The sequence below is a fragment of the Xiphophorus hellerii genome, chromosome 8 (assembly GCF_003331165.1).
Source record: "Xiphophorus hellerii strain 12219 chromosome 8, Xiphophorus_hellerii-4.1, whole genome shotgun sequence".
In the NCBI taxonomy this organism is placed as follows: Eukaryota; Metazoa; Chordata; class Actinopteri; order Cyprinodontiformes; family Poeciliidae; genus Xiphophorus; species Xiphophorus hellerii.
This window is the reverse complement of record NC_045679.1, coordinates 21678641-21692238: the sequence shown is the minus strand read 5'-3', so window position 1 is coordinate 21692238 and position 13598 is coordinate 21678641. Positions and strand designations below refer to the sequence as shown.

The 13598-nt window shown below is 37.0% G+C and overlaps 3 protein-coding genes across 4 annotated transcripts; all 3 read right to left on the bottom strand.

The window, feature by feature from the left end:
* Window positions 1–232: 232 nt before the first annotated feature.
* On the bottom strand, window positions 233–12108 carry LOC116724974 (zinc finger protein OZF-like). 2 transcript variants are annotated; one of them, XM_032570789.1, is made up of 6 exons: window positions 11842–12108; window positions 10868–11001; window positions 10505–10624; window positions 9629–9751; window positions 9082–9180; window positions 233–244 (listed from the first exon to the last, which is right to left on the bottom strand). In XM_032570789.1, coding segments are annotated over exons 2-6 (420 nt in total). In that variant the 5' UTR covers window positions 10944–11001; window positions 11842–12108; the 3' UTR covers window positions 233–242. The 2 variants fall into 2 exon arrangements, with proteins under 2 accessions (XP_032426680.1, XP_032426679.1); XM_032570788.1 differs by lacking the exon at window positions 233–244 and having other exon boundaries at window positions 6003–9180.
* LOC116724976 (basal body-orientation factor 1-like) lies at window positions 256–1916 on the bottom strand. Its single transcript, XM_032570791.1, has one exon. It carries the CDS (start codon window positions 1597–1599, stop codon window positions 256–258), a length of 1344 nt encoding a protein of 447 aa, XP_032426682.1. The 5' UTR covers window positions 1600–1916.
* LOC116724975 (basal body-orientation factor 1-like) lies at window positions 3378–5092 on the bottom strand. The gene has a single exon (XM_032570790.1). The coding sequence runs from the start codon at window positions 4897–4899 to the stop codon at window positions 3451–3453; it is 1449 nt and encodes a 482-aa protein (XP_032426681.1). The 5' UTR covers window positions 4900–5092; the 3' UTR covers window positions 3378–3450.
* Window positions 12109–13598: the final 1490 nt, after the last annotated feature.

The following is a 13598-nucleotide window of genomic DNA, read 5'->3' as shown; positions in this document are numbered from 1 at the left end:
ATAGGGCCTGTAAATCTCAACCCTAAATATTTTGTTTGCTTCTTAAGGGTTTGCAAACTTTATCACTATTGTGATAAATTGCAATTCCTAATAGAATCATTTTTTTTCCCCATTTCTTAACGATAAATGATATAACAGCACTAACAACACAAATCATTAAAGAATGTTATTCTGATGCACATTTTTATTGTTGAAATTTTCAATTGCATTCAGCAGGTTTGGCGTCAGCACACTGCTCTTCTTCCTACAGGACTCTCACAAATCCAACTTCTGGTAGATCACACGTTCTTCATCCCCGTTCATTTTAGCAAAGAGAAGAGTGAGCACTTTTTCTTTTTGCTCCCAAGTGAGATCAGACATGTAAACCTCCTTCCCTGGGAGGTGGGGCCGTTTTTCAGCCGCCTTCATGTCTGAATACAAAGATTTGGTGCTGTTGGGACATTGATGGAAGGTGTGGATGGAGGGGAGCCTTATCCTCCCCGCCACGGTGTCTCTAAATTTCTGACGGTAGTCTTGATAAGCCTCGTTTGCGTTCCGCTTTCTTTCGTCAGCTATCTCCTGTCGGACGTCATCCAGGGCTTGGTGGAAAAACACCTCCATGTCTCTGCGTTTCTCCACAATGGTCCTCGCCAGCTTCTTCACTTGACAGATCTCCTTCTCTCGCATGGCAATAATTTTCTGTAGTTTGTCCAACTCGACCTGACTGGCCTGGATGGTGACTTGGATTTTTGTCTCATTCTCTGTTGTTTCTTTCTCCAAATCCAGGAGGGCTTGCTCCAGATAAGCAGCTACGGCCGTGACTTCAGTAAGCATTTTTTGTAGAACCGCAATCTCACAAGCCTTCTTCTTTAATGCTGACATCATCATTTTTTTGTCCACTGCCAGTAACAGTTTGTCCTTAGACATTGATTGAACCAGTTGCCTCATATCCTCTAAATTATCAAAGGTAACTGTGAAGATTTTTCTTAGCCAGTTATTTTTCCTTTCAGTATCGTGCAATTCGTTTTCCAACTGGACAATGGATTTTTCCTGATCATCAATTAGCCTACTCATCTTCTCTATTTTACATATGTGGTTCTTTTCCCTTTCTGACGTTTTCCTTTCTAAGCGTACATATTCCTCTTCTTTTTTTCTTAAGCTTTCTCTGTATTCTTCTTTAGATACTTGCATTTGCCTTCTCATGTTAGCTACCTTTTTCTTTATCCGAGTCTCGATGGCCTTTCTTTTTAAAATTTCTTCCTCAAACTTCTCGAAATGTTGCTTCTTTTCCTTTTCCCGCTCACGACATTCTTCAATTGCAAGCTCTTCTAGACTTTCAATCTGTTCCTCCAGGCTTTTGATCTTTTCCCCTTTTTCTTTTAAACATTTCTGCCAATAATCAATGGTCCCAAATTCGGACAACTCCGCTTGGTATAGGACATTTCTTAGTTCCTCAATCTCAGAAGCCAGTTTGTAGTGTTCCTTCCGGTGGTATTCTAAATCCTTCTCTGTTTCTTTCAGCTTCATCTCCCTAAGAGAGCTGACTTCATCTATTTGGGTTTTATGCGTCTTTCTTTTCGGATCTTCACCCTTTCCCTTGCTTGCTTTTTTGGTCTCCATGACAGATCTGAAAGAATTCACCTTTTCCTGCTGTTATTAAAAAAAAAGTTAAATGTATTACTGAGATAGCACACAGTAGCACTGTAACTGGTAACCAATGTCTACCTGTAAGATAAATGCATAGTGAAGTCAAGATATCGATGTGCAATTATCAGGAAAGTAATTAGGGACATTACCGTGATGTCACATGCTTTACCTCACCTGTGAGGTCACACTGCAAATGCACAATGTTACACAGCAACTAAAGTTCTGCAAGTTCTGAAGTACGTTTTTGTAAAAATTACTGGCAATCTTATTAGATCAATGCTTGAAAACATTAAAGAAAACAATGAAAAAGAGAGAACTAACTTGAATTTTTTTATTTTTTTCCCTGCAAATAACTAAAGTAAAAGCCTTCCCCAGATCACTGCCACTGTCATTAATATATTTTTAATTATAGATCTTGCGCTTTTATTTTTCAAATAAACAAATAAAATAAAAATAGGCAGGCATTAAGTGGCTCGGGGTCGGGGGTCGATTCGGGGACAACTGCGTTTATGAGTGCACCCTTTGCATAAGGTGTGCCTGGCCTACCACTGAACTATGTGGCGCCCTATTGTTTGTTTATTTTTAAATCTGTTTGCTTTGTTCAAGATTTTTTTTAATAACATCCTAATACTCTTTTATTCCAGTAAAAGCCATTTGTATTCTTTGGCTTTTAACCTCAGCGAGACTTAGTTTGAGCTGACTTAGGTTGAACTTTTTTTTTAATTATTAGTGTTGAAATTTTGCTAGTCTTATATAAAACACCTATTTTTTTAATATATGTTTTTGGTATGCAGCTATATGGTGCACTTTGTTTCATCTATGGTTGGTGCTACATAAGTGAAGGTGGTCTGACAGATATAACTAGCCTGCAACAGCGACTCTCCCTTTTGAAAGTCACATAGTTAACCAAAATAAAACAAAAATTTTATTTTGATACATTCCTGCATATATCCCCACACACACACACACGCACGCACACACACCTCAAACACCCAGAATATATATCTATATATAGATATATATATATCTACAGTATATAGATCTATATATAGATCTATATAGATAGATAGATATATCTGTCTATATATATATCTATCTATATCTATATAGATATATATCTAGATAGATATATATATATATAGACAGATATATCTATCTATCTATATAGATCTATATATAGATCTATATACTGTAGATATATATATATATCTATATATAGATATATATACAGTATATATATATCCTTCAGTACTAACTCATTAATTGCAAGAGAACATAAAACCTATTGCAAGGGAACAAACAATTTATTGCAAGACAACAGAAAGCCTATTGCAAGGGAGCAATAAATATATTGCGAGGGAACGAAACATTAATTGAGAGGGAACACAAAATTTATTGCGAGAGAATGCAAAGCCTGTTGCGATAGAACAACGTTTTGAGGCAATGCAACATTAATTCCGAGAGAACGCAAAGCCTGTCGTGAGGGAACGCAACGTTTTATTGAAACAAAAAATGTATTGTGAGGGAAAGCAACTTTCGCTGTTAGGGAACACAATAATTATTGTTTATTGTCAGTGAATGCAGTAGGAGGCTCCATAAAACCCTAAAATAAATTTTATTGGGTTTTTTTATTGGTTTGCAAACATTAGTTTACCACTATTATGATAAATCACAATTCTTACAATTTCTCTATTTCTCATTTCCCAATATTAATAAATGATACAATTATTGTCCATTCCCAAGAGCATGAATAATTACACAAGCATTTTTTCAATGTATATATTTATTGATGAAACTTTTGACAGTGTTCGGCAGCTCTGCGTCCTACAGAACTTTCACAAATCCACCTTCTTTTGGACCATGGTGGTGGAGCCAGTCTGCACTTCGGAAATGATAGTCAAGCCTCGTCGTACTCGATTTTGATGCACGTTCTGCATCTCCGTTCATTTTAGCAAAGAGAAGAGTGAGCACTTTTTCTTTTTGCTCCCAAGTGAGATCAGACATGCAAACCTCTTTGCCAGGGCCATGGGGCCAATTTCCAGTTGCCTTCATGTCTGAGTACACAGAATTGGTGCTGTTGGGAGTTTGATCGAAGGTGCGGATGAGGGGGAACTTTCCCTTTCCTTCTCCTCCGTCTCTAAATTTCTGATAGTAGTTTCGATATGCCTCCTTTGCGTTCCGCTTTCTTTCGTCAGCTATCTCCTGTCGGACGTCATCCAGGGCTTCGTGGAAAAACACCTCCATGTCTCTGCGTTTCTCCACAATGGTCCTCGCCAGCTGCTTCACTTGACAGATTTCCTTCTCTCGCATGGCAATAATTTTCTGTAGTTTGTCCAACTCGACCTGACTGGCCTGGATGGCGACTTGGTTTCTTTTTTCATTCTCTGTTTTTTCTTCTTCCATTTTCTTGAGGGCCTCCTCCAGGGGAGCAGCTCTGGCCGTGACTTCATCAAGCATTTTTTGTACACACGCCATCTCACAAAAGCTTCTCTCTAATTTTATTGCCAGAATGTTTTTGCCCATTGCCAGTGAGAATTTGTCAATAGACAGTGACTCAGCCAGTTGATTCACGTCATCTAAATCAATCAAGGCAGATTTTAGGTTTTCAATTAGCCAGTTTCTTTCCCTTTTAACACTGAAAAGTTCACTTTCCAATTCGGCAATGTTTTTGTCCTGCTCAGCCCTCAACTGATTCGTCTCCCCTTCTTTGCGTATGAAGTTCCATTCTTTCTCCTGTGAGTCCTTCAGTAAGACTGAATATTTCTTTTCTTTTTCTCTTATGCTTTTTCTGTATTCTTCTTTAGACACTTGCATTTGCTTTCTAATGTTAGTAATTTTTCTCTGTACCCGTGCCTCGGTGGCTTTCTTCTTTAAAATTTCTTCCTCAAACCTTTTGAGATCTCGCTTCCTTTCATTTTCCAACTCAAGTTTCTGTTGTGCTGCAATCTCTTCTTGCTTTTTCAGCCTTTCCCCCATCACTTTGAGCTTCTCATCTCTTTCTTTTAATTCGTTGAGCCAAAAATCGGTGACGCCAATACTGCAATTCTCCACCAGGAATATTGCGCTTTTTACTTGCTCAGTCTCGCAGGCCTTCTTGTAGAGTTCCTGCTGGTGGTAGGCTAAATCCTTCTCAGTTCTCTTCAGCTTCATCTCCCAAAGTTTAGTGCTGGTTTCATACATTTTGGCCATCCTCTTCTTTTCTTCTTCGAAGATAAGTATGTGGTCTTTCAGAGTTTTCCCACCTTTTTTCTTCTTTCCTTTACTGGGCGCCATGGCAACTTTGAAAGAATTCCTCTTTTCCTGCTGTTCTTAAGAAAACGTTAAATGTACTATCAATCTAGCATACAGTAGTAGCACTGCGTAACTAGTGACAAATGTCTAATGCAATTATCTGTTGTCGTTAGGGACCTCTGAGGTCATACTGCAAACAAGTCAGAGTACGTTACATAGCAACTAAAGTTCTGCAATCTGTTTTAAAAAAAGTATAATGAAAAGATTCTGATGACTATGTGATGATTACTAAATATGAAACTGAAAAAGTGGGGGAAAGTACTGCTACTGTTATAATAGTGCTAAACTATTTCTACTGATTCAACATAAAACTCCATGCAACATAAAACATAGAATTTTACAGCTTACTTGGCTTTCTTTACAAAAGCCAAATATGGTTCTTAAATGAATGCATATTTAGTCTTGCTTATATTTTTTGTATTTCATGTATATTTTTCTGCTGATGGAGCAGAGGTGTTGTTCTTTAAAAGTGATTTTCAAATAAATACTGTACTGTGTTTCTGTTTTACTAATAAATAAAATTATTTTATGACTTTGATTTTTAATACTGACGTACTAGTTTACCTACATTTTTGACAGCTTTGTGGAGGGTGTTTATTTTGTTCACTGTGTCAAGTCAGCAACCTTCCCAATTATTAATTTTTTTGTTTTTACAGTTAAAATGAATGTTTTAATTGTAGAAAATGGGATTCATGTAGCTTTTAATTTTCTGCGAAACTGACCTTTTGGGTTTTCAGTCAATGTAAGACATGATATGAAAAGTAACAGAAATCCAAGCAGGAAATTACAGTCTGTGTGTAATAAATGTGCACTTTTAATTTAATTACTGAAATAAATAACACTTTTGGCTGTTTTTCTTTGTGCTTTTAGGAGCTGGAACAGAGTATATTAAAGGAATAACATATTTACACACATAAAACACTACATCGGTGGTTCTCAAACCATTAAAGAACCAGCTAAAAGATTAAAACATAAAACAAGATGATGAGATGCTATATTTTGATTCCCACGTCTAACAGAAATAATTCTCAGGCTTTTAGATTTATCTCACGTGCTGCCGTTTCCATCTTAAATCTCAACACAACTCTCGCGACCAAATTCATTTTATTGTTTTCCTTTACAATTGTGTAAGTGATGGTGAAACAGAACAGTACAATTGAGGTTAATATGGAATCAAAGCATACAGCTATTTCATAAATTAAAATTTGAAGATATTTATTGCTAAGACTCATAAACAAGGCATGGAATTTCTTCTTTTGTTTTCTAAAAAGAAAGAATCACATTGTAAATACAATTATATCAGAGGTAACAACAAGAAACACATAAGGTGTGAAGGCAACAACGAAGGCAAAAATAAAAATAAAAAACAAATAGAACAGCATGACATGATATGCTGCCTTACATTTCCTCATGTGCATAAGGATATCATTGTTATTAAGAGGGGTCATTGTAACACCACAACGACAGAATTATTATTTGTCTCTTGTAAACTGCCTTTTCGCCAGCAGTGATCAAGAAAATCATAATAATGCTGCATAAGCATTTCATATGTGTGGCGGCACAGTCATTAGTGAAGAGTGTTTATAGAAGAGGCCTAAGTTAGAAACCCAGAGCATTCCAGTCTCCAGTGTGGGATGAGAAAATAAATACACGTCAATAACTTAACTGTTTTGATGTCCAGTTAATCATACAGGACTGACTGTGCAGTAATGGAAGGATGTTTGTTCTTTTTTTTTTTTTTGTGACAGCAGACCTATACAACTCCGGCATGTACTTCCTATAATCTTCCCGTACTTCTACATGTATTAACTGTAAAAAGCTTCACTGTAGTATTTTATGTTCTTTTTTAACAAATAAGAAAAGTAAAACAATGCATTGACAAATATTGTGCAAATCGATTAAAATAAAAAAATAAGGCAAATATATATACAAAACTGTAGCCTAAATAAAAGAAACAATAAGAATCCAGGTAATATTTAAATACAATTAAACACTTCCAGAACAGAAATGTGAATTTGTAATGAAACCTTTCACTTTCTAGAGTAAACATTTCTGTACAACATTTTGAAAAATCATAAACGGGACTGATAATATATTATGTGTAATTTATAGTCCTCATAACTATAAATGTCTTACTGACATACACTACCTACTAACACTAAGAATTTAGAAAAATCTAACCGTTAAATTTGTCATACTTAGTGTTATCCTACAGTAAGTCTTATTAATAATTTCATTTGTACAATGCGAGTATGGTAAGTTTGTCATTGAGCAGTGGTTAATCTGAACCATCATATTTGAGGTTTCACAAGGCTAAAACTCTAGCTGAGAATTATCGTGTACATAAACATTTCTTACTATACATATGCTAATGGCATAAAACTGTATAAGCAGGTGCATTCCTCTGGGGTATGAACACAACTCAACAGAGAGGCTCATCTGTCTTTCCATATCAGAAGCTTTGTTTACACTGAGCTAGTTTTCAGTGAAACTGTAACATTTTTGTAGCAATCCAGCTGCACGTTTACACGACTCTAGTAATCGGAGTCCCTGACATCAGCAGTTTTTAAAACCAGGTGTCAGAGGGGAACTTGTGCTACTTAGCCTTTTCGGCTTAAGGCAACTTTAGATATGAATTAAATATGTGTTACATGAGCACTCGGTTTATCGGAGATGGGTCACTGTTTTCTAAATGAGGTAGAAGGTAATGAGGTGTCAAAAGCGCGTGTGTGTTTTGTCAACGTGCTAAAATCACAGCGCTACATTGTGGCCTGGCATGACAACTACAGCTGATTCAAGATTTCTTTGCGGTCTCGTCTAAGCATGGAACTTTTCCTCAACATTGCTCTCATGTAAATACAGTCTTACAAAAGGAAAAATATTTTGTTTGCACTTTAAATCCCAAATAGTTGAATTGTACAATGGTGACAAGTTTTGATGCTTATGAGCAAAGCAAATCCTTTCCTACATTGATTTTCTATTCCGTGTGGGTCTTCATGTGCTTTTTGACATTAGATCTAAATCGAAACCTTTTACCACAAACATCACAGCCAAAGGGCTTCTCTCCAGTGTGAATCCTCATGTGTTTCCGAAGGGTTGAGCTGTCATTGAACATGGTACCGCAAAAATCACAACCAAATGGTTTTTCTCCCGTGTGGATTCTGTTGTGCGAGCAAAGCCTCTCCTTTCGGTTGAATGCTTTCCCGCACACTTCGCAGATAAATGGTTTCTCCCCCGTGTGGATTCGTTTGTGTGTAGCAAGGTGCGCCTTTTGTTTGAACATTTTACCACAGACGTCACACTCGAGGGATTTTTCCAGCGTGTGGATTCCCATGTGCCTATTGAGAACTACCTTTTGGTGGAATGTTTTACCACAGACCAAACAGCCGAATGGTTTGTCCACAGCGTGAATCCCCACGTGTCTGTTCAAGGTCGACTTGCTGATGAACGATTTCCCACAAATATCACAGTTGAATGACTTCTCTACAGCGTGGATTCTCTTGTGTTTATGGAGATTGGACTTTTCCGTGAATGTTTTACCACACACATCACAGCTGAATGTTTTCTCTCTTGTGTGGACCAACATATGGCCATTGAGGATAGACTTATATATAAATGCTTTACCACAAACATCACAGATGAATGGTTTCTCTCCTGTATGAATTCTCTTGTGTTTATAAAGATTGGACTTTTGGATGAATGTTTTACCACAAACATCACAACCAAACGCTTTCTCTCCACTATGGATGCTCATATGTTTGCTAAGGGTTGACTTATCAATGTATGCTTTACCGCAGATATCGCAGCTAAAAGCTTTCTCTCCTGTGTGGGTTCGCTTGTGTCTATAGAGATATGACCTTTGGTGGAACGTTTTGCCACAAACATCGCAACCAAACGCTTTCTCCGAATCAATCGTCTCCAAATCTAAATTTGGCTTTACAATAAAACCTTTCTCAGCAACATTGAAGCTGAAATCACTTTTTTCTAAATGGCCTTTCATGTGTTTCTGAAAAGACTCCTGATAGAGGAACTGTTTACGACAGATAGAACAGCTAAAAAATTTTCGGGGTGTGCTAAATTCTACTTTGTTATTTTCCTCCAATTCTGGTACAGTTTCTTTCTGCCAGTCATCGTAACTGGCATCAAAATCACTACCGCCGCTACATGGGTGATGCTCGTTGAGAGGTTCTGGGTTCCTATGGGTTGTAGAGAAGCTCCATTCATCAGGGACTTCTTCTTTAACCACTAGCACCTTCTGGACATCTGTAGGAAAGTGTGAAACACACATTTATATCAAGAAGTAGCCTTTCTTACAGATTTTTTTGTAACATTCTTTGAATTCAGAAGTTTATATACATTCCGTCAGTATCAGTGACAATTGTCTATTAGACTATGTGATTTGGGTTAAACCTTGTGGTTCTTTCCACAAAGCTCTGATAGTTTAACTGACACATTTTGGTTAATTGGAGGCACACAGATATCGGTTTATGAAAAAAAAAATAATAATTGTAGCAAAATAAAAGTTACACACATTACTATAGCATATGTTCTTGCACAGAAAGTATGGAAACATGAACCAAAACTGAAAAAAACAACAACAACAAAAAAACAATACCACCAGTCCAGTACCAAAGCAGTGCTACAAAGTTATTAACACGTACACACACACAGCTAAATGGCAACAGTTGAAACGGTACAAAAATCCACACACCAGCTGTCAATGGACTGGCTGAAACTTCCTCCTTCTCCTCCTTTAGGTAAAGTTCTGGTCCCTGATGTTTTATTCTGTAGTCCGATTCATTAGACGCTTCTTCTTTGATTACTTGCAGGTCATCTGCAGAAAACATTAAAACACACACAACTATAAGATTTTCCATGTGACTTCATATTGCTCTTGTTTTGGCACTAAAGTTGCAAAACATGCTTAGTTTCCATTTGGGATCAATAAAGTATTTTTAAATTTGAATGTGAATGATTACTCATAAATTGCACACAACAGCGTGGTATAAATGAAGCATAAGCATTTTGTATCATTATTTTTGTGTACTATTTTATTAAGTTACTAGAGTTACTACAGAGTGATGGGACGCACAGATAAGAAAGAGTGGAAAGAAGAAAATAGACATGGGTTAAAATATTATTGCCATCGCAATATTTACCAACATCATTCCAATCCCAAAATGTTCTAGTATGGAGCAGACCTACATGGGCCCTGCAGAGGATAGTGAGAGGAGCTCAATCTTAACTCACCAATTTGTTTAAAATAAAAAGATTACATCAAACATGCTACTCTCTAAAAATGGTTTCAAATAATGTGTTTTTTTTATTTTTACGTCTGTTTATGAAAGGCTAGTTCGAGTTTTAGCATGAGCCATGCAGATGATATCTATGTGTAACACACCTAGGAGGTCTGATTGGTCAGGAGAGTAGATAACATTACAACACCTAGATAATGCTAAATTCCTCATATAATCATAGACACTTTGTTCTGATCACAGTTGAAACAGCCTTCCAATAGTGCAGCAGTTAAAAAAAAACAATGAAAATTTTCTCCAAATTAAAAATCCATAATTGTTAAACGGATTACCAGTGGGCAGTGGACTGCTCAAGAGCTCCCCCTTTGTGTCATCCTCTAGACTGTGATAGTTCAGACCACAGGACCACTCGTCTGGGTCTTCTGTTTTAACTACAAACAGCTGGTCGACATCTGCAGGGAAGATTCAAATAACATTAACGTCTTGCACAACTCTGATTCCACAAGTCCCATGGGCAACATTACTTTAGTCAGACAATCCTTGATACTGGTGAATTCAATGAAAAACTGGTTACCAAGCCTCATTAACAAACATTAGTACCCCAAATCAACACATTTGTAATACTGCATTCACATAAAGAAATGTGCAGCATAAAAAAGTGTTATGTTTAAATGACAAACTTATTAGTAGATTACCAGTGGCGAGTGAACTGCTCTGCAATTCCTCTTCCTCCTCGTTCTTCATGGTAAGTTCTGGGTCTCGATGGTCCATAACAGATCTTCTTTCATCAAGGCCTTATTTTTTTTAGATAAAACCAACCAATGGATGTCTACAGGAAAATAAACAGATTTACTTTTTTAAAAAATGAAACGCACAATAGTATGGATAGTAGTGGTGATGTTTTCAACCCAGTAAATGGCTTATTATTATTATTATTATTATTAGGAAAACATGCAATTGTGTTGCTCCTGTTGCGTATAGAAATGATGATAGTGGTTGCAATTGAGCCACATCTTCCTCACTGATCTCTCTGAGCTTTGGCATCTCGACCACTAACTTATTTTGTGTTAGAGCAGTCAACATATGAGTGTAAATTTGTTCATATGCAAAGCCTTAAATTATCAGAAATCTTTAGGAAGCAGTAAAAGTTGCTAAATGCATATTTCCTAAGGTAAGAACAACATAGAAAAAAATAAACCTTTTTCTATGTTGCTCTTTGTAGAACAAACAAACTTGGAACATACAGTTCAATTTGACATTTGCTTCCATGTGTTGTAATGCATGTTAGATCAGTTACAATGCACCAGTTTAGGCGCCATTTGCACTTGTTGACATTTAATGATTTTTCATTTTCTAATAGATCTAGCCTAGCAGAAATGACACGTTATGCTTTGCGCGTATTAATAATGTCAAAAATACTTTAGTGAATCTTCCTTTTCTATGAGGCATCAGCACCGTGAGCTGCGCTCATGACAGCCTTGAATTGTAATCATCTGTTTACATGCCATTAGCTGATCTTGCCACCAGTAGATCTAGCACACTGCTGCTCTAGAACGGAGGGCAAATTTTGTGCTGCTCCTTCATCTTTTAGGTGCATCGTGTCGTTTATTTGGTCGTGTGGTGCTACCAGTAAGTTCTAATCATTGTAGAAAAAAGCAACTGCACTTACCTTTATCACCTGTGTTGATGTCTTTGTTGTATGCTGTTGTTATTTAGGAGTCTGCTGAAGTCACGGTATCACCGAAACCACAGTCGTATTTGTGAAAACAAGCGTCCTTCTCTGAGAATTTCTATATAATGGAGGTGGTCAAACGAGTCTGTAAAAAGATATAAATAGAAATAGCTCTACACTATTTACTTAGCCCAGTATTTGTTTTCTTTTCTCTCAGCGGAATTACGCTTAATGAAAGGGCGCCGCCATGAAAAAAAAAAATAAAATTCCATCGTGTGCGATGTCTCGCGATATGTTGGGGATCATATGTCAACAGGGCCGCCATTTTATGAGTGGCATTCATCTTACACCCAAGATATGCAGTACAGTTCTGTTCAATAATTTGAGTACTTTTGACCAAATAAGTTTTTGACACTTGATAACCAATTACTGCACTTTTTCAAGGAAGAATCTGAAATAGGTAATCAAATGTAGCGTTTAAACACACCTAATGTAACCAACAAGCTGTTCTGGGAGCGTCCTGGAGAGCCCTGTTTAACCAGTTAAAGTGTTATAATTGTACAATTATGAATTAGTAATTTGTTACATTACCAAATCCTAATAAAAACACAAACCTTTATTATTTAGGGCCAAATCAAGCATGATTTAAAAATATATGTATAGTTTACCCTTTTTGCACATATATTTACCAAGTTAACTAGTTCTGTATAGTTGCCTTTCCCATTATAACACATTACAGAAATATGCCTAACATTGAAATTTTCTCCTAACTGAGCCCTTTTATCTCCTTATGATCTTCCTGTTGGAAAGCAGTTTGACAGGCTCAGCCATTTAAAAGACATCTACTGGGTCCTTGTGAGCATAACAGACCTTGGTAGATACATTCCTATCAATTCAGTTTAGCTTAATGGATGCTTCGGTAGTATAAAAGGGCTGAAAAAGGGCTCTGCCAAATTGCTGACCAGAAAATTGCATGGGTAAAGAACTGAGATGCAGGAAGCCACGGAGTCAAACATTACTTTTCCAAAGCTGTTATAAGCCATGTGACAGTCCTAGTTCACATTAACACACACACACACACCCACACACACACACACACACACACTTGTATGCCTGTGTGAGAGTGCACATCCCACTTCCAGCACCTTTTTTTGAGCCAGATGCCCTCGCAGCAATGCAATACATGTGCTGGTAGCTCATTTCCCTATATGTTTGTAACATAAAATAATATTTGTAAAATAAAATGATGTGGCACTGTCACATCCCATCTTCTGGTCTTTCTCCGTGAGAATTAGGAGCCAATCATCTGGTGCTACAGGTCAACTCCTCCGTCAAAGTGGTTGTGGTCATTTACAGATGATGGTACTTCAGCTGTCCTTTATCTCCCGCCAGCCATACCGTAGAGTGGGGCACACATTCCTTTGTCACATCCATCCAGTTCATGAAAATAAGAGGTCGTTCTCTCTGGTTGCCTCTTGTGTTTTTTTGTTTTGTTTTCTCAGGACATTGGTTTTAGTTTGTACATCAGTTTGTCTCTGTGTCGCTTTCATCTAGTTCATGGTACCTATTGAATTTATCCTACAACCCTAAAGTATTTATATGTAAATAAAACCATAAACACTGTGTTCATTAGCTGTGATGTTAATGCGTTCATTAGCTGTGATGCTAATGTGCTCATTAGCATCACATTTATATTTCATTTGATATTTTGGTTCCATTTTCAAGACTATTTGTATTTTAGACACATGTCATGG

Excerpts from the sequence above, each read along its gene's own strand:
- LOC116724976 (XM_032570791.1), bottom strand. The coding sequence starts at position 1,599 with ATGGAGACCAAAAAAGCAAGCAAGGGAAAGGGTGAAGATCCGAAAAGA.
- LOC116724975 (XM_032570790.1), bottom strand. The coding sequence starts at position 4,899 with ATGGCGCCCAGTAAAGGAAAGAAGAAAAAAGGTGGGAAAACTCTGAAA.
- LOC116724974 (XM_032570788.1), bottom strand. The coding sequence starts at position 10,943 with ATGGACCATCGAGACCCAGAACTTACCATGAAGAACGAGGAGGAAGAG. Across the intron at positions 10,625-10,867 it reads GAGCAGTTCACTCGCCACTG|ATGTCGACCAGCTGTTTGTA; the intron begins GTAATCTACTAA and ends TCTTCCCTGCAG. Across the intron at positions 9,752-10,504 it reads GAGCAGTCCACTGCCCACTG|ATGACCTGCAAGTAATCAAA; the intron begins GTAATCCGTTTA and ends TGTTTTCTGCAG.